The sequence below is a fragment of the Schistocerca cancellata genome, chromosome 9 (genome assembly GCF_023864275.1).
Source record: "Schistocerca cancellata isolate TAMUIC-IGC-003103 chromosome 9, iqSchCanc2.1, whole genome shotgun sequence".
Taxonomy (NCBI): Eukaryota; Metazoa; Arthropoda; class Insecta; order Orthoptera; family Acrididae; genus Schistocerca; species Schistocerca cancellata.
Window position 1 is genome coordinate 240,944,526 of NC_064634.1, and position 19,795 is coordinate 240,964,320.

Consider the following 19,795-nt stretch of genomic DNA (forward strand, 5'->3'; position numbering starts at 1 on the left):
GACATTAAATGGAAGCAGTGGTTGGGAAGGGAGTGAGGCAGGGTTGTAGCCTCTCCCTGATGCTATTCAATCTGTATATTGAGCAAGCAGTAAAGAAAACAAAAGAAAAGTTTGGAGTAGGCATTAAAATCCATGGAGAAGAAATAAAAACTTTGAGGTTTGCCGATGACATTGTAATTCTGTCAGAGACAGCAAAGGACTTGCAAGAGCAGTTGAACGGAATGGACAGTGTCTTGAAAGGAGGGTATAAGATGAACATCAACAAAAGCAAAAACGAGGATAATGGAATGTAGTCGAATTAAGTCGGGTGATGCTGAGGGAATTGGATTAGGAAATGAGACACTTTAAGTAGTAAAGGAGTTTTGCTATTTGGGGAGCAAAATAACTGATGATGGTCGAAGTAGAGATGATATAAAATGTAGACTGGCAAGGAAACCGTTTCTGAAGAAGATAAATTTGTTAACATCTAGTATAGATTTAAATGTCAGGAAGTCGTTTCTGAAAGTATTTGTATGGAGTGTAGCTATGTATGGAAGTGAAACGTGGACGATAAATAGTTTAGAAAAGAAGAGAATAGAAGCTTTCGAAATGTGGTGCTACAGAAGAATGCTGAAAATTAGATGGGTAGATCACATAACTAATGAGGAGGTATTGAATAGGATTGGGGAGAAGAGACGTTTGTGGCACAACTTGACTAGAAGAAGGGATCGGTTGGTAGGACATGTTCTGAGGCATCAAGGGATCACCAATTTAGTATTGGAGGGCAGCGTGGAGGGTAAAAATCATAGAGGGAGACCAAGAGATGAATGCACCAAGCAGATTCAGAAGGATGTAGGTTGCAGTAGGTACTGGGAGATGAAGAAGCTTGCACAGGATAGAGTAGCATGGAGAGCTGCTCAAACCAGTCTCAGGACTGAAGACCACAACAACAACAACAACGTGTAGCTGGGTTGGCCCAAACAAATATTAGTCATCATATCTTTCAAGTGATGCCCTGTGTCAATGGAAAGTGTTACTTTGTTTCCTGTGACAAACAAAATATTTATTAAATTTTGTGCATGTTTTTCTTTTTAAGAGGTTTGGTGGTTCACATTTTTGTAAGAGTGATTTCATTTAGTCTGTGTCACAATAATTACTCACAGAACAGCCATCAGTGTCCATTGGTGACACATCAGGAGGGTAGCAAGTTGCATGTCTGGGATTCTGTCTGCTTGTTTAGTTTACTTCTTCAGTTAGTCTTGTTAGGATGGTTAGTATGTGTGCATGCTGTGTGCAGATGCAGGAGAAGCTGGCTGCAGTTTATGAATGGCTGAATGCACTTTGGCTATGGTCTGTTACCTTCAGGCTGCTGCCTCGGGGTGTGGCGGTGGCAGAGATTCTGGTAGTCACATGGGAAACCTCAGTGTTGCCTGTTTGCCCACGTGTTCTGCTTCTGAGGCACCTCATAGTGAACTTGATGTGTTGGATCTGCCCGTACAGCAGGGTGAGTGGCAGGTGGTAATACGATTGCGTTGCTCAAGGCAGAGGGCCAACGTGGAGAATGCCCATGTAACCTCATTCATTCACCCTGAGAGTAGACAGCTGGCCACTCCTTCAGCAGGATCTGAGTAGGTCCACATGTGGGGGCTTATTAGTTATTGGAAGCTCTAACATAAGGAGTGTTATGGAGCCCCTTGGGCAGATAGCATTCAGGGCTGGAAAGAAAGCTAATATGCACTCGCCATGTCTGCCAGAGGGCCTCATCCAAAATGTGGAGGCAGCCTTGCATGTGGCTACCAAGCATGCAGAGTGCAGTCATCTGCAAGTTACAGCTCAAGTTGGCACCAACAATACCTGTCCAATGAGTTTTGAGGCCATCCTCATTTCATGCAGGTGGCCAGTGGAGGTTGTGAAGACTGCTGGCCTCGCGCACAGGGCTCAAGCAGAGCTCGCAATTTGCAGCATTGTTGCCAGAGTTGATCGGGGTCCTTTTGTTAGGAGCCGAGTAGACAGTATCAGCCAAAGGCTTTGTCGATCCTGTGACAGTCTTGGCTGCAGAGTAGGACTCCCCTTGATAAGTTAGGGGTGCACTACATAAAGGAAGCAGCTGTTTGTGTAACAGAGTGCTTGTGGAGTGCACAAAAGGTTGTTTTAGGCTAGACAGTAGTTTGAGGGGCTTAGGATATAATTTTATAGAAAGAACACAATGCTTTTAGGAACAGTGATCTTCTTCCTTTAATATCTAAAAACATGACGCATAGCAACAAAGACTTCATAGAGTAAAAGCTTGAAAAAAAAAGAAACTCTTAGGAACAAAGAATTTCACACAGCACAAAACCTAGCACCACCGTAGAAGAGGACAGGAGACACACAGTTCTGATTTATTTACTTCCCCCTAAATCAAATTCTAGTGCACAGAATAACTTTTAAATAAAAAATAAGAGGTGAAAACACATTAGTTATGAAGTCTTATCTTAGTACACATTTATTTAAACTTTTTTGATTTTAAAGCCTTCGTTAATATGTTACCAAGTTGATTTTCAGAACACATATAGTCCACATTGATATTCCCATTTTGCCAGCAAAGTCAACATCAGCATAGGCATGACGTTTCCTGCCAGATGAATTATAGAAGGGACCTATGTCTGAAGTACCACGAAGATATTGGACAAATGTGTTTTGCAGCATTCAGATCAGAAGAAATGGGCTTATCCATAGACTGGACAACTTTTGAAGCAGCATAAGTGAGCTCTGAATGAGTAAAATATGCCAGGTATATTAATGGTCTCACAGCTGAACAATAAGGAACAACACTATATTTGTTGTCTAATTGTTATCACAGGGAGTTTTTAATAGTTCTGAATCGGCTATGTTAAAATGCTGTAGACTCTTCCCTGTGTATGCCTGCTGTGAAATAAACAAGTCAGACTCTCGTTGCTCTATTTGCAAGCTTAAACATGAGTCTAAAGTTCATATTGTTATTTTGAATTCTGACTTTAACATATCTAAAATGAATTCACTGCACTTTGAGTTGTGCCTGCAGTAAGTCCATCATTGACATAAATAGCAATCAGCAATTCTTCTGTTTTGCTTTTTTTAAATATAAATGCAAGAATCTGCTGTAGAACTAATAAAGCCATTTTTTTCATAAGGTGACAAACACAATCTGAGCCATCATCAAAACCGTCTGGATGAGTCATGTATATTTCTGTATCCAAGTCACCATATAAAAATGCAGTTCTAATGTTGAACTGACCAAGTTTCAAATTTTCTGCTGCTGCAATTGCTATTACAGCATGAATAGCATCATAAAGAGCAACTGGACTAAAAGTTTCATCATAATCAAGTCCATCACATTGAAACATACCACACACAGCTGAGCGAGCACAGTAAGGATCAATCGATCCCATCATATTTATATTTAATATGAAGTACCCAGCAGTTATCGATAACATGTTTTCTTTTAGGCAATTCTACCAAGCTTCAGGTATCATTTTCTTCAAATGCCTTTATTTCTCCTTTCATCGCATTAAATCATTTATTGGAATTACTACTTTTGATAGCTATGTTGAAGTTTGTTGGTACAAGCTCTTTGAGGATTGCTTTTGCCAGGCAATCTAATGTGTTTGCTTCTTGAGATTGGTGAGGCTGGTACCCTAATTTGTAGTCAGTAAATTTCACTGGTGGATGTATTTCATGAACTGGACATCGATTTGCTAACTCATTTGAATGTTCTTGGTCACTTGTCTCAATCTAATCAACAGTAGGTTCACTTTTCTCTCCTGTTTCTTCAGGTATGGAATTCAATTCCAACTCAATCAAATTTTCAGTTGTAAATAGCTTTTCTGGTTGAAAATCAACATTGCATGATTTCATCACACAATGTTTTGATGGAATCTATACTTTGTAACCATCTTTGTCATTCATATAGGAAACAAAATGGCCAGAAGTAGCTTTGTCATCGAACTTAGAACAAAATGTATTTGTCAATTAAATATAGCATTTTGATCCACAAATGACATGGATAGTTGAAACTGTTAAACATTTTGCCAGGCCACAATTCAGAGGTTGTTTTACCCTCAACTCTTGACTTCCCAGTATGACTGAGTAGAAAATGGCTGCATCACATGCATAAGCCCCAAATGATTTAGGTAACTTTCTAGATGTTAACATTGAGTGAGCTAACTCAACTACATGTCAATTTGCTTGTTCAGCAACACCATTTTGCTCAAGAGCATCTGGACAAATAAGACAAAACTCATTACCACAGCCTTGTAGCACTGCAGCTACCATGATACAACTGTACTCTCCTCCACCATCAGACTGAAATACTTTTACCTTATGACCAACAGCATCATGCTCCTTCAAAATGTTTTCAAATTTTCAGCCACTTCAGATAAATTTCACATGCAATGTATCCGAACAAAATGAAAATAATCATCTTTGAAAATCACATAGTAATGAAAACCATTTATGAGTCAACACACATTGTTCCATTAGTGTCTGCATCGATCAACTCACTGACAGTTTGCAGACAATCTCTGCCATGGCTAAGTGGTTTGCAATGGAATTTGCTAAGAACACATCTATCACAAAATGATGTGGTGTTAGGGCACTTAACTGATATACCAAAACAAGAGAGCACATCTCTTACATGACGTTAATCTTAATGACAGAGTCTCTCATGCCAACATTGTAGTTGTTTTTACAAAGTTGCTAAATTAATAATTACTTGTGAATCCAGAGGACAAACTCACATGTCCATAATATATACTGAACCAGCTAGTCTTCCTGTTGTGACTAATTCACTGTGTTGCCAAATGATAACATCTGTGTTATCATAAGTCACATTATATCCTCTTTGTGCAGCTTGATGGACAGAGAAAAGTTGGTGTCTGAGATGAGGTACATACCAGATATTTTTGAGCAAAGCAGGTGTCCACCTTTTGTTTACGAATATTTCAGTATGAATACTGCCAGCTCCACATGCAAAAATAACTTCTTTGCCAGCTGTATGTACACTCTGTGGAATTGGAAACTTTTTGAACATAGCATAATGCCATTTATTTGTTGAGGTGTGCTGTGTCATGCCAGAGTCTGAAATCCAAGAATCTGCAGTATCAGAATTAACACAAAACAACAAGCTAGTGACTAGAAATGTGTTTGGTTTGCTGCTCACTTTTAAACTGAAACTCAAATTATTATTGTTTTTAACTGTTGCTTTTACTTCTTCTGTGACCATGCGCTTTCAGCAGTTTGTGATAATATGCCCAGCTGTCTTGCAATACAGACATTTATGACTTCCTGTCTTCTTTGATGCATTCCCCCTCTGGTGAAAATTTCTTCTATTTTTGATGTTGCTCATATGATTTTGATTTTGTGTAGAAAGCACCAGCTACCTGTGTAGCTGGCCAGTTCTCAATGAAATGCAAATTTTCAATAAGAAGCTTTGTTGTCTGCTCAGATTCAGGACCACAATACCAGGTCAACCTGTAAATTTGGTATCTGAGTCCTAATGTGTTGAAAATATGATGGTGGAACAGCAAAAGGGGCAAAGTTACATTTGAATTAATTTAGTTCAGTTCACTGCATAAGTCATGGAAAATGTTTGCAAGTAGTGACATCATCTTTTGATGTTTCAAAGAAACAATCGAACAACGTATATAGCTACTGAAGTGAAGCTTGTTCATATATCCAACGTAAGAGTGTCTCAAATTTCTTTTGCATCAATCTTCTTTCTTACATGAATAACAGGTTCCTCTTCAAGTGTTGTTCCAATGATACAAGCTGCCCAAGCATTGCCCCATTGCCAGCACTGATGTATGTCAGATGGTTCGTCTCCTTCCGCTAATGATGAGAGCTGACATGTACCATCTATAATCAAATAAAGAGAATGTTCCTTTAAACAGAGCTGAATCTGCCATTTCCATGTTTCCCACTAATCTTCACTTGACAAACTGCAAATTTTGTATGACTATAGTTATCACTCGACTGAAGCACTGTGTCTGCCATTCCAAAAATCTTGCAGTCTCACGAATATCCTAGTAAATGGAAAAATAGTCCAGCGAACTAGTACTATAATTCTCACAACCAGAAGCATTCAAACCTGGGCCCATAAACTGTTGTGGTGAACTTAGGATATAATTTTATAGCAAGAACACAACATTTTTAGGAAAGTGATCTTCTTCCTTTAATATGTAAAAAAAAAAAAAAAATGCACATAGTATCAAAAACTCAGAGTAAAAACATGAAAAAAAGGCACTCTTAGGAGCAAAGAATTTCACGCAACACAAAACCAAGTACTGTCATAGGGAGAGGACAGGAAACACATAGTCCTGATTTACGTACTTTAACTCACTCACCAGTCGGTAGTGAGAGGGTATTCAGATTAAAGACAGTTTGACTGTCAAAATTTTATCAGTAAACTTTCAAAGTATCCATCATAAAGTTCCCAAATTTACTGCCTTCCAGGAAAGTTCTCGCGTTCAAATTATTCTTGGGACCAGGAGCTGACTGAAACCCAAAGTAGAAAGCTTTGAGATATCTAGTGAGTCATGGAATGTACATCAGAAAGTCAGATTAGAGGCCATATGAGGGTGAGTGTTCATTGTAGTTGACTTCTATTGAGGTCGAAGCCAAGTGTGACAGTGAAGTTATCCGGTCACGTTTAACAAGTGTTGATGAAACCAAGTTAATTGTTGGATGTTTTTACTGGTCACCCAACTCTGCTGTGACAGTTCTAGAGTCATTCAAAGAAAGTCTACAGTCAATAATGTGGAAATACCCAGATCACGCAATACTAGTTGGAGGTAACGTTACTTTTGAACACATTTTCTGAAAACTGTCTTAAGCAACTAGCTCAGCAGCCCACATACAATGAAAATGTCTTAGATCTTTTAGCTACAAATGGGCCAGACCTTACTGACAGTGTCAGTATAGAAATGGGGATTAGGCGATCATTATATTATTATGGCAAATATGGTTACAAGAGTTAATAAATTAGTGAAGAAGACTAGGAAAGTGTTTCTGCCAGATAGAGCAGATACGCAGTTGTTAGCATATCACTTAGAAAGTGAATTAACATCACTTAGTTCCAGTAAGATGTACGTAGAGGAATTATGGGCAACGTTTAAGCAGATTAGTAGATAGTAAATCATTGTCTGGAGAGTAGTGTGCCTAGTAAGTGGATAAAGAATGAAAAAGGCACAACATGGTTTAACAACAAAATTCAGAAGATGCTCAGAAAGCAGCGGCTGTTGCACTCTCTGTTCAAAAGAGAATGCACAAATAATGACAAGCAAAGAGTAGTAGAGATTCGTACATCTATGAAAAGATCTATGTGCGAAGCATGCAACAACTCCTACCATCAGACCTTAGCTAAAGATCTGACAGAGAACCCAAGAAAATTCTCATTCTATGTAAAATCGCTAAGCAGTTGTAAGGGTTCCATTCAGTTCCTTGTTGACCAGTCTGGTGTGGCAGTTGAAGATAGCAAAACAAAAACCAAAGTTTTAAATTTCATATTCAAAAAATCATTCACGCAGGAGGACCATATAAACATACCACCATTTGACCATCAGACAGACTCCCTTATGGACAACATAGTAATAAGCATCACTGGCATAGAGAAACAACTAAAAGAATTGAAAGCAAATAAATTGCCAGCTCCAGATGGAATCCAGTTCAGTTTTACAAAAAGTACTGCACAGCATTGGCTCCTTACTCAGCTTGCATTTATCATGAATTCTCACCTGGTACAAAATCCCAAGTGACTGAAAAAAAGTGCAGGTGACTTCATTACATAGGAAGGGTAAAAGATGGACCCACAAAATAGCAGACCAATATCCCTAACTTCAGTTTGCTGCAGAATCCTTTAACATTGTTTGAATACAATAAACTTCCTTGAGACTGAAACACTTATGTTCACGAATCAGCATGGTTTTTTGAAAGCACCACTCATGCAAAACTCAGCTTGTCCTTTTCTCATGCTATATACTGTAAATTATGGATGAAGGGCAACAGGCAGATTCCATATTTCTAGATTTCTGGAAAGTATTCCATGCTGTTAATGAAGATTCAAGCATATGGAATAAGTTCACAGATATGTGAGTGGCTCAAAGACTTCTTAAAAAATAGAACCCAGGTATGTTTTCCTCAACAGCAAATGTTCATCTGAGACAAGGGTATCATCAGGAGTGCCCCAGTGGTCAAATCGAAAGACTTGCACTCGGCGAACAGTCTACCCGACGGGAGGTGTTAGTCACATGACATTTACAATGATTTGATGGAGAGGGTGGGCAGCAACCTGCCTTTTATTTGCTGATGGTGCTGTGGTTATGGTAAGATGTTGAAGTCGAGTGAATGTAGGAAGATACAAGACAACTTAGACAAAATTTCTAGTTGGTGTGATGAATGGCAGCTAGCCGTAAATGTGGAAAAATGTAAGTTTATGTGGAGGAGTGGGAATAACAAACCTGTAATGTTCAGTTGCAGTATTACCAGTCTCCAGCTTTACACAGTCAAGTTGTTTAAGTATCTGGGCATAACGTTGCAAAGTGATATGAGATGGAATAAGCATGTGAGAACTATGGTAGGGAAGGTGCATGGTAGACTTTGGTTAATTGGGAGAATTCAGGAATCAGTTGATCAACTATAAAGGAGACTGCACATAGGACATTGGTGGGCCTATTCTTGAGTATTGCTCAAGTGTTTGGGATCTGTACCAGGTTGGATTGAAGGAAGACATCGAAGTAATTCAGAGGCGGGCTGCTAGATTTGTTACTAGAAGGTTTGAACAACACGTAAGTGTTATGGAGATGGTTCTGGAACTCAAATGGGAATCCCTGGAGGGAAGGTAACATTCTTTTCATGAAACACTAGTGAGAAAATTCAATTCTAATGCCACCAACACACGTTGTACATAAGGACCACAAAGTTAAGATTCGAGAAATTAGGACTCATACAGAGGCATACAGATAGTCGTTTTTCCCTCACTCTATTTACTATTGGAATGGGAAAGGAAATGACTAGTAGTGGTACAGGGTACCCTCCACCATGCATCATATGGTGCCTTGTGGAGTATCTATGTGGATGTAGATGTAAAGCATGTGAAGCATTCGCTAGAATGGTCCCATATTAGTATAGTTCTATATTCATTTTATCAATATTTATTAACAGCGACCATAAAACATGAAGAATAGCTAGCATTTGAGTAGCAATCCTTGCCCAAATTGCCCTGTCTTGTGTGCTGCCTGACCTGTGCTGTCTGCTACTGCCATGCAGCAGTGTTACTCATTTGTTGCTGGAGTATTGGTTAATCAACCTGTTTTACTATTCCTGTTATTATGTATTGCTAAACTGAAAATCACACTAGACTAACTCGGCACCATTCTATCAAATGTGTGTCTAAAATTTCTCTTTAAAATTCATTTTGTTTATAACAGGAAACAAACTGAAGTTTTCTGTTGACACAGGGTATCATAAGAAACATATTTGTTTGGACCAATTTGAGCTACACATTGCAAAAATGAAACTGCAGCACGTATGGAAACAGCAAAGGAAATTCACTTGACGACTCTTATGAGAGATACCCTGTAGTAGTTCCCAGTAGATAGAGCAGTTGTCTACAAAAGAGTTATGGAGAGGTATAAATAGGCTAGCTTTGCTTGGAAAAAAAAAAAAACGAAAAAAAAAACAACTTACCATTGAAAGATATCTGGTGCAGGTCCAGGTGAAACATGAGGGATGTGATGCAGGCGTACTGGAGCACAATCTATCATCCCAATGCATTTTTTTGTAAATTGCCTTTGCACTTTCTGATTAAATTTCAGATGCCTTTGTCTGAACAAATACATGATACTTTTCACATTCATTTTTCATTACAAGTTACTGGTATTTCAAAAGTTAAAAATGTCTCAGAAGTTAGTGGTATTTCAAAAGTTAAAGATATCTCAGTCCTGCGTGCATGTGTGTGTGTGTGTGTGTGTGTGTGTGTGTGTGTGTGAAAGAGAGAGAGAGAGAGAGAAGAGGTCAGGGCATGGGCCAATATGTTGCTTGGTGATATGGTACACAGAACATGGGTAGTGGAGATTCAATCAGTGTACAAGTTTTGGAGCAGAAGATGAGAGACGGGTGTGTAAAGATATGGAAGTTGATGATGGGTGAGTCTAATAAAGGACTGTATTGTCTGACATTTCTCAGTTTCATATATGCATAGAGCTATAGAGCTGTGGTACCCACATTGCACAATACCATGTCAGATATGGCGTTAGTCATACCAACCTTCATAGCAACTGCCCTAAGCCATTCACCTTGGTCATCAGATGCCGCATCAGGAAGTCATGGAAAGATCAAAACTGTACATGTGTTGTATTTGCTGATGGTTTGTGTTTCTGTTTCTGCAGAAATTATGAGTGATTCATTATTTTGAGACCCTCTGGTAAATTCCAAATGGTTGGTTTATTGTTTAATGCCACATTGCTTTAAGGCCTGGGACCAGGTTTTGAGATTCAGCTGTCTGTTCAGCTCATGTTTCTCAATAGGCTGCAGTTGTTTAATAGATCTTGTGGCTAGTTATTGGAACTTATAGCAAATGTCTGTATGTGACAAAGTAATTTAATTAGCTAGATAAAAAATCTACTCACCAAGTGGTGGCAGAACACACACATTGAAGAAGTTTGTAATTAGACAAGCTTTCAGAGCCAGTAACTCTTTCTTCACACAGAAGGGTTGAAGGAGAAGGAAGAGGGATGAAGAAAAAGGGCTGGAGAGGTCTAGAAAAAGTGGTATATTTTGGGAAAGTCACCCAGAACTGTGGGTCAGGGGAGACTTACCACAAGGGATGAGAAGGAAAGACTGATTGTTGGGGACTGCATCACACAAGATTTGAAAACCCAAATTTTCAAATATGAAAACCCAAATTTTCAAATATGAAAACCCAAATATTTTCAATTATGAAAATCCAGATTTTCAAATCTTGTCCAATGTAGTCCCCAACAATCAGTTTTTCCTTCTCAGCCCATGTGGTAAGTCTCCCCTGACCCACGGTTCTGGGTGACTTCCCAAAATCAACCCCGTTTCCTAGACGTCTCCAGTTCTTTTTGTTTACTGCTCTTCCTTCCCCTTCAACCCTTCTGCCTGAAGAAGGAGCTACTGGCTCCAAAATATTGTCCAATTACAACCTTCTTTAAATAGTGTGTTTTGCCACCACTTGGTGAGTAAATTCTTTTATCTATCCGATTGAATTATTTTGTAGAAAATTGGTTGTTTTCATTGTTATAAATGTTTGCATCTACTGCATACAGCCAGTTTAGAACAAAAAAGAAAAATTATAGAAGATTTACATTTATTTGAAAAGTTTTATTTTTCTGTTTGTTCAGAAGGAAAGTGGGTTACACTAATACAGTTAATTTATTGATTATTAGGTCCATAATGGGGATGGAGATACTATCAGAAATGAAAAATATTACATGGAGAGCGTAGCTGGTTTCTCACAAAAAAGGAGATGACTTTATTGTGTGTGATATGTTGGCAACTTAGTGTCCAACAAACTACAAGAAACAGTTTTGTTTTATTTGTAAGATATTTTTTGTCTGAAGTTGTAAGATACTGATTGGTGATATCTGTGGCTTCTTGTTTGATGCAGCGAGGACTCTGCCTATCTCGTGCAACTGCAGCTGTCCTGAATCTTGCATGCTGTCTCGTACTGATCCCTATGTGCCGCAGCCTCAGCTCAGCACTCCACTCTACATTTGGCCATACTGCACTTTCCTTCTGGTTGCAGAAAGGAAAGTTCATCCATATAACTTGTGCCATTACAATTCTACTTGCTGCAGGTAAGTCATTCAAATTCATGGACAAACTGTTCCTTTTAAAATACAAAACAGTTGATGAGTGCTATTACATGTTCTGGAATCTCAGTTCTCATTATGGCAGAAAAAATGCTGGGAACTCTTATGCAAGAATTTTTAATAACTAGTTGCTATATTTCTGGCCAATGAAACGCTAATACCTCTCTATGTTTCCCACTTGATACTCTAGAACCAGCTACTGCTAAGATGTGCTTGGAATATTGCCATTCTATCAAGCTTAGGCTCTCTTTGAGTGACTGTATGACTGATAGGTCTGAATCAAGTGGTTGATAGAAATAATTGATTGTTAATGTAGGCCCACTGACCCCAGTTATTCTTGTTCATATCAGTTTGCTCCCAGTTATTCCTGTTCATATCAGTTCGCAATCGATAATTTGATATCTCACTAGGAATAATGGCTGTACTTGCCATTACAAACCCTCCTTCTCCTGGAGAGCCTAATCTATCTTTCCAATATATGTTCCCTGGGTTGTTGAAAATTTCCCTATGCTCTGTTTTGGATTTTGATCAAATCTCAGTTATTCTGATATTAGGGGGTGATTGCTTTCTATGAGAGATGCAAGTTCTGAGACTTTCCTGTGAATTCCATGGCAGTTACCAACTAATGTTTTGAAATTCTAACTTTCCAGATTTAGAGCCAGTCTGTTGAACCAAGAGAGTAAGGCTTTTTGGCTCTTTCTCTTTATCAGCAGGGGGCAATTTGTTAGCCACATACAGCCCTTCAGTAGCTTCAGTTCTGGGCATTTTCTACCAGGCACTGTCAGATGACAGCTTGATATCAGAGCAGGGTACTCTGCAGATGATGTTGGCTGAAAGAGTAGTTGGCAAACTCTGCAGTGCCTTTGCAATAGTAGGCAACCCTGCCATTCCATCATCAGTGTGATTTACAGTGTCACCAGTGCAATTTGCAGTGACTGTATTAAGTTGGTCAGTGGCCAACACAGCTTCTAGTTGTTCTGAGCAGCAGCCAACTTCTTCATCATGATGTAGAACAGCCACATTTATTACAGATATCTTTATGTGACCTTAGTGATTTTAGAGATCAAACGAAGTAGAGGAATTAAATGGAAAATTAGGTTGTGCTTACAGAAAAAATAAACCTGGAGCAATGCACAAACTGAAGAAGCTGGTTGGTGCAGGAATTGCTGTATCTAGTGTTGATACCATGAAATCTAGAGCTACTACTGATGTTTGGAGATGGTGAAATATATTATAATTTCTGTAGCTTTGTAATTTTTACACTTTCAAGTAAATTTTTCATTTGATATAATTAGCTGTTTCATGATTACTGTGACAATGCAGTCTGTTAGTCAATAAAATCACAAGAGATAGTTAGATCTGTTAAGTGAATAGAGTAAAAGTCTAATTAATAATTTAGAATATCACTGGAAGCAAATGTATTGTGAGTCTGCAAACATTCTTTTTTGTAGGACAATGTGCTTGGCAGGTAATATGCAGCTTTAGGATCAGTGAGTTTCCTATCCTTCTTAGTTTCGTTGATTTCTCTGTTCATATATTTCACTCTCTTTTTGATTCCTTGTGCATCATATAATTTATTCTAAACTACAAAATCTTAAAACAAGATAAAGTGCTTTTGTTATTAAGGAAAAAAGGCTTTTCAAAATGTGTGTATTAATCCTGCAACAGACACTTAGTGATGTCAAAGTGTTGTGTGCACATGATTTTATGTACTGTAACTTTGACATATTTTCTGAACATTTCTATAAAGAATTTTTGTTTCACGATAACTGATGAAATGTAAATTCTACTTTAAACTCAAAAGTCAGAAAATTTTAGTAATTCAAGTAACTTTTGTATATAGATTACATAGGTGTGGGAAAAACAATGCTAGTGAATCTGTTACTTGTTATGACATTTCTCTCTTTCTTGATCTATACAGGCACACTATTTCACGCTTTGAGCTATATCTAATATTGTTGTTTTCTTTGCTACTCATGATCAAATCACTAGTCAGGCTTATAGTAATATGTATCACAGTCATATAAATACACAAGCACATCCTCTGACACAGTGCCATGTCTGTCAGATATCTCTCTCCTATTTTCTGGAGGTTAACTGTTAGTATTGTAGCTCCATTATCCAACAACACAGCACCATTAACATTTTTCATGATGAGCAAACAGCCAAAATTTCCACATTAAGGAAGAACAGCCAACAGTGAGTACTTTAATACTATAAATTATAGGTGCAATTTCTACTTAGAAATAAGAGTTACTTGAATCAGAAAGTTTAGACAAATGTTAAAATAAATATTTATGGAATATTAGGATGATGGTAGAGAGGTAAGTGTGAAAGCTCTTTAGAGTAAAACTACAATGCGAACTCACAGTACCTGTCTCATTTCCCACTATCCCATTGTACTCCATTTTATGGTGAGCCCTGAATTACTTTTAAATTTCAGTCTTACATTTAACAATATTATGTAAAGATGCCACTCACCATATAATGGAGATGCTGATTCGCAGATATTCACAACAAAAAGACAGTCACGATAGAGGCTTTCAGCCATCAAGGCCTTTGTCGAAAGTAGATGACAGATACATAAACACACACAAGTGCAAACGCAGCTCACGTACACACATGACTGCAGCCTCTGGCAGCTGAAGCCGCACTGCGAGCAACAGATGCAGTGCATGATGGGAGTTGCAACTGGGTGGGGCTAAGGAGGAGGCTGGTGTGGGGAGGGGATGGATAGCAGGTTAAGTGTGGGGGACAGTGAAGTGCAGTTGGGCAGTGCACAAGGACAAGGTAAAGAGAGGGTAGGGCAGTTAGGTGCAGTTGGGATATTAGATGTAGGGCAGGGGAGAGGTGGGGGGAGGGGGGGAAGTTTCTGGAAAAGGAGAGGAGTAAAAAGACTGGGTGCATTAGTGAACTGAGGGCTGGGCAATGCTGGAATGGGAACAGGGAAGGGGCTGGATGAATGAGAAAAATGACTAATGAAGGTTGAGGCCAGGAAGGTTATGGGAATGTAGGATATACTGCATGGAGGATGGTCCACTTGTTTCTTGGCCACAGTTTGTCAGTGGCCATTCATGAGGACATACAGCATGTTCGTTGTCATGCCTACATAGAATGCAGCATAATGGTTGCAGCTTAGCTCATAATATTGTTACATTCCATCCTGGATTTTCAATTGTTTGATTTTATTCTTACATTTCAATCATTTTCACACATGGTGAATATAGGCTGCACTTGTTTTCCTAAATTTGGGCTTGAAAACTCATGGTGTGGCCTATAATTGAGATATTTCCTCTTAGATTGTAAATTGTCAGTTTCAAAATTACACATACACAAGTCATGTGGGTTGAAATTAATACTACTACATGTTACTGCAATTACTTTATCTAACTATCAAAGACTTTAGAATAAAATAGCAGAAAAATTTACACCATGTTCAAGAATACAGTACCTGTTCCTAAGAAAGAAAAGCAACTTTGTTTCACAAAACTGTTTTGTTTGTACCAAAATCAAGCACAGTCACTTCCCACCATCTCTGCATCACCAGCATCTGATTCTTCCCCCTTACTAGATGACCCAGAATGCTGCTAAGATTCTATATCATAAAGAAGGACATCTTCAGTCCCATTAAGATTCTTAGAAATTCCAGTTTTTTTTTAACTTTTCGTGGCACATTCTTATACTCACACACTTTGCAAATGGCCCCCTGGCACCAAAATTGCTTTGTTCATTATGTATTTTCTGTCGAATTGTCTTACACTACCTTTGAATGGATGAGTGATACACACATCCAAAGGCTGTGACACACTTATCATGCCACCAGGAATTATAACTATGTTAGAGTTTCCTTCTTTCAGTTTTTCTTTCACTCTGTCGCCATTGTATACATGAAAACTACTCAGTAGAGGCATTGATTTTTGCTATTTGGCATATCAAAATAGACTGACATTCAGTCTCCATTCTCTACTTGGGAATGTAAATAAAAAATTTTGTGTTAAAGTTGGATCACATAACACTGAAAAGATATCAACCTGTTTTCATAAGCTTGAGGAAGTTTTTCCACAATTGTAGTTCTGCGATGAACAGATAAATCATTTCATTGCATAAATTGCTGAACCCGCCCATATGAAACTTAAAATCTATTGGTGAAATAGTTCTTTCACATGCTGTTTTGCAGCTTTCAATTTGAATCATTGTCTGCCTCAGTAACTGCAGTCAGTATGACAGATAGCTAAGTGAAGGAGGCTGGGTTCAATTCTTGGGTTGGAGATTTTCTCTGTTCGGAGACTGGGTGTTGTGTTGCACTTATGTTTGTATCATCGTAATTGACATTCCACTATTGAGATGGCTGAATGGGCACATCCCAAAGCCAAGAAATTGGAAGAAAAGAAAAAGAAGTTGAATCATTTCAGTTGAATGGCATATCCACATTATGTGTTTCAAACTGCAAAATCAAGCTAGTCTTTTTCCACATCTGGATATTTGCACTTTTGTCGTCAAAATGAACATAAACTTTTCGAATCATTCAAAAGTTCTCTTCACTTGCATGCCAACGATAATTTTTTTTCATCAACATGAAATCTTCATAGTTTCCCACTTTTTGAGTTCCTTTGCAAAGCTGATAGTGTGAAGTTTAAATTTCACTGTGTAACTAATACATCTTTTTCCATCATCACTCATAAATCAAATGATCAACTTTTCTCCCATCCTTATCTTCAATTTTCTTACAGTGTCTTTTGAATAAGTTATGACACCAGACCTCCCATTACATAAAACCTGCCCTGTTGTTGATGAGTCATCCTTTGTCATCAGGTAGTTGAAGAAGGGAGGAATAGAAGATAGATTGAGGTTTTGAGAACCACAAGGACCTAAAGCACACTATCGTCGATTTTGTGATTGTAGTATGTATGCAAGCTCATGATGCCCCTGGATCTCATGGTTAACCAACTATGCCCACACTGCTAGCCTACATTCTATATATTAATTTTCAGGAAAATGTATCCCACCAATTTCTCTAATATTCATTTTCATATAGGTCCTAAGCACAAAACATAATACTCTTGCTCTGCACTGTTCAGTTGTCATGTAGGGTTGCAAACATACTTCAGTGTTTGGATCATGTATGCGGTAGTAATGCTTCGCAATTGTAAGTCAGTTTAGTAGTGTGGCCTATATTCAAGATTTACTTTTTACTATAATCTCATGTCAAAAGTTTATGAGCAGTCTATTTTCACATGTTGCCTATGTTCATTTAAATATTGTGTAGCTGTCTAGTCTCATCACCTTCACTCTGTAAGAAGGAATATTTGGACATTGAAACTTGCAGTTCCGATGATCTGTTATTTCTCTTTTTATTTAAATACAAACAAATTATTTTCTCTATCTTTAATTAATTTGATGAAATTGCTTGTATCTGTAACTTAATTTGCAGCCAACAGTTCAGTAGTGTGTCAAATAAAATTGGCAACCAGAAAAAAACATTCTTTTTGTTAGTGTGCAGTGAGAAATAACTACTATTTTTGGACAAAAACTGGTTACACACAACTAAAAATTATCACATTCTCAAAAAAGGGACGTGTGGAGTATCTACATATAATTCAAAATAACTGCTATTAAAATGTTCCAGTTCTTCTTCAAATATCATTGCCATTTAGTTATATATCTGATTCGTATTGAACAGTCAAAAAGTTTCTATTTGTGGGTGTTGCTGCAACATAAATGCAATGTAGTACAACTCTGATGTGGGTATATAAGCGCTGATATGTAGGCAAGGGCTAGTGTGTCATTCGTGTCTTTCCAACATATGTGCAGTAAATGCAGCAACATGCACTAAGGCAATGTTATTACCTAATGTGTCTAACAGGACCAATGTGCGGTTATTCTTTCCTTGGATCCTATAGGACAAATGCTAGTAGACATCCATCAGAGAAGAAAAGAATGTGTATGGGGCAGCATGTCTGTCAAAAACCTCCATTGTGGAACGGTGTGCCAAGTTCCATGCTGTAGCTTCATAATAATGCTTGATGCAATATCACAAAAGTCGTAACATAGAAGTTGCACAAACTCAAGTGGGAGACACTTGAGCACCATCTCACCTCCCCTATACTCCTGATCTCTCCCCACGTGATTATCATGCCTTTGGATCCTTAAAAATAGTCTTGAAGGGTCAATGATTTGTGTCAAACAAGGATGTGCTGTTGTTATGGAATCCTTATGCAGCAGCACATGGTGTTTTACCAAACAGGTAACCAGTCTTCAACCTGGTGCATCAAAGGGATGATTGCCTCAGTGCTCATGGTGATTCTATATGATCTTATAATGGAAACTTTTTAATTGCCCCTTATATCTATAGTACTTATGTATTTAAAAGCAAAAAGTCATTGCAAGATAAAATACTTATGCTGAATTTCTTGATTTTTTTCAGCTATACATACAGCTGCTCATGTTGCAAATGCAGTGAATTTCTCCAGATATTATTCTCATGATTTTCCCGAAATCAACTGGGCCAGTTATGAAGGACAGGTATGTCCATTCTTGTATAGTCTACAAGTGCTTCCTATGACAGAGCTCTCTTGTTTTATGCACATTTAGAATATCTTAAATATTCAAAAGGGTTTATTATGCTGTTGATGATGAGGTAGTTAGAGACAGAGTACAGACATATTTTGGATGAGAATGGAACAGGAAATCAGCAGGGCACTTATCAAATGAACCATAATGCCATTTGACATGAATGATGCATTTGCTCATTAAAATGGATTTTGTTGTTTTGGGCTCAAGCTGTGATTTTTTCCATTTCTCTGTTGCAGAGCTCCTCAGCAATAATGACAGTATCTGCTTTGATGAACACAGTCTGAAAATGCTATCATTTTTATGTTTGCTGTGTAATCCAAATTAAGGAGAGAATTATACTGTATATTACAGAAACCTGGGCCATGGCAAGATACCTGTGGGCATCCTTTTATCACTTTCTTTTCTAACTTGATGCTGTTACCAGCACTGCTATTCTATCACTGAAATAATTTTTTACTAGGTTATATAAGTTCTAGGACATTCAGAGTCTAGTAGCACTTTAAGGATGCTGGGCCACCAAGCTGCATCAAAAGCTCCCTGAGCATCAAGACTGACCATTATTATACAGGGTGAGTTGCTAACTATTGCCACCTAGAATAACTCCGAAAGTATGATAGTAGCTGAAAAGTATGTGGGACAAATGTTGCATGGGACAATGGGGGCCATAATATGGAGTTGGTTTTTTGTTGCTGTGTGGGGTTGCATCAAAGATATGAAGGTCAGCTTTGTTTTTTTAATGGGATGCTATAGTTTGGTACTTATTTTCTGATAGTGGCTATCGATACAAATCCAATGATGTGTAACAGTAAGGTCTTTGAAGGCCAGCGAAGGTAAAAAAGATGGCATGAACGTCCATTTAGAGAAGGTGTCCAAACTGATGACAAATGGTGTCAATGCAGTGCTGCAGTCTTCTTATTGTGGATTGAGTGGTAATCCTTATCACTTTAGCATTTAACAAAGCACATGCCCTGACAGCTCTATCTTGTATATCGTGCAAATAGTAAATATTCGTCGAACATGACATATCCTTCTAACATCCCATTGACATGTAAACACCATTTGATGGTTCCACAATACAACACTGATAGGAATGGTAAGATGAGTATCATTTAATTAAGCGAATGTGAATGATGTATTCCTTTGAAGAACAAGTTGATATGCTTCTCATTTATGGAGAATGCCAAAGAAGTTCAGTGACAATTAGAGAATTATGCACTGAAAGATATCCTCAACGTACTCACTCTACATGTTGTTCATTTAAATAAGTGTATGATAAATTGAGAACAGCTGAATCTTTAACACATTGGAAACCTATCCAGCAAAGGAAAGTTACCAACGAGGAAACAGAAATTGGTACTCTTGCCACTGTGGTTCGAGATCATTGTGTTAGTTTG

The 19,795-nt window shown here is 38.1% G+C and overlaps 1 protein-coding gene across 1 annotated transcript in view; it reads left to right on the plus strand.

The window, feature by feature from the left end:
* LOC126100606 (NADPH oxidase 4-like) overlaps positions 1–19,795 on the plus strand; it is a 191,969-nt gene that overhangs the window by 89,961 nt on the left and 82,213 nt on the right. The window contains exons 3-4 of the mRNA XM_049911235.1: positions 11,624–11,813; positions 18,253–18,350. Of these exons, the coding sequence (XP_049767192.1) occupies positions 11,624–11,813; positions 18,253–18,350 (288 nt within the window). The remainder of the gene's footprint in view (positions 1–11,623; positions 11,814–18,252; positions 18,351–19,795) is intronic.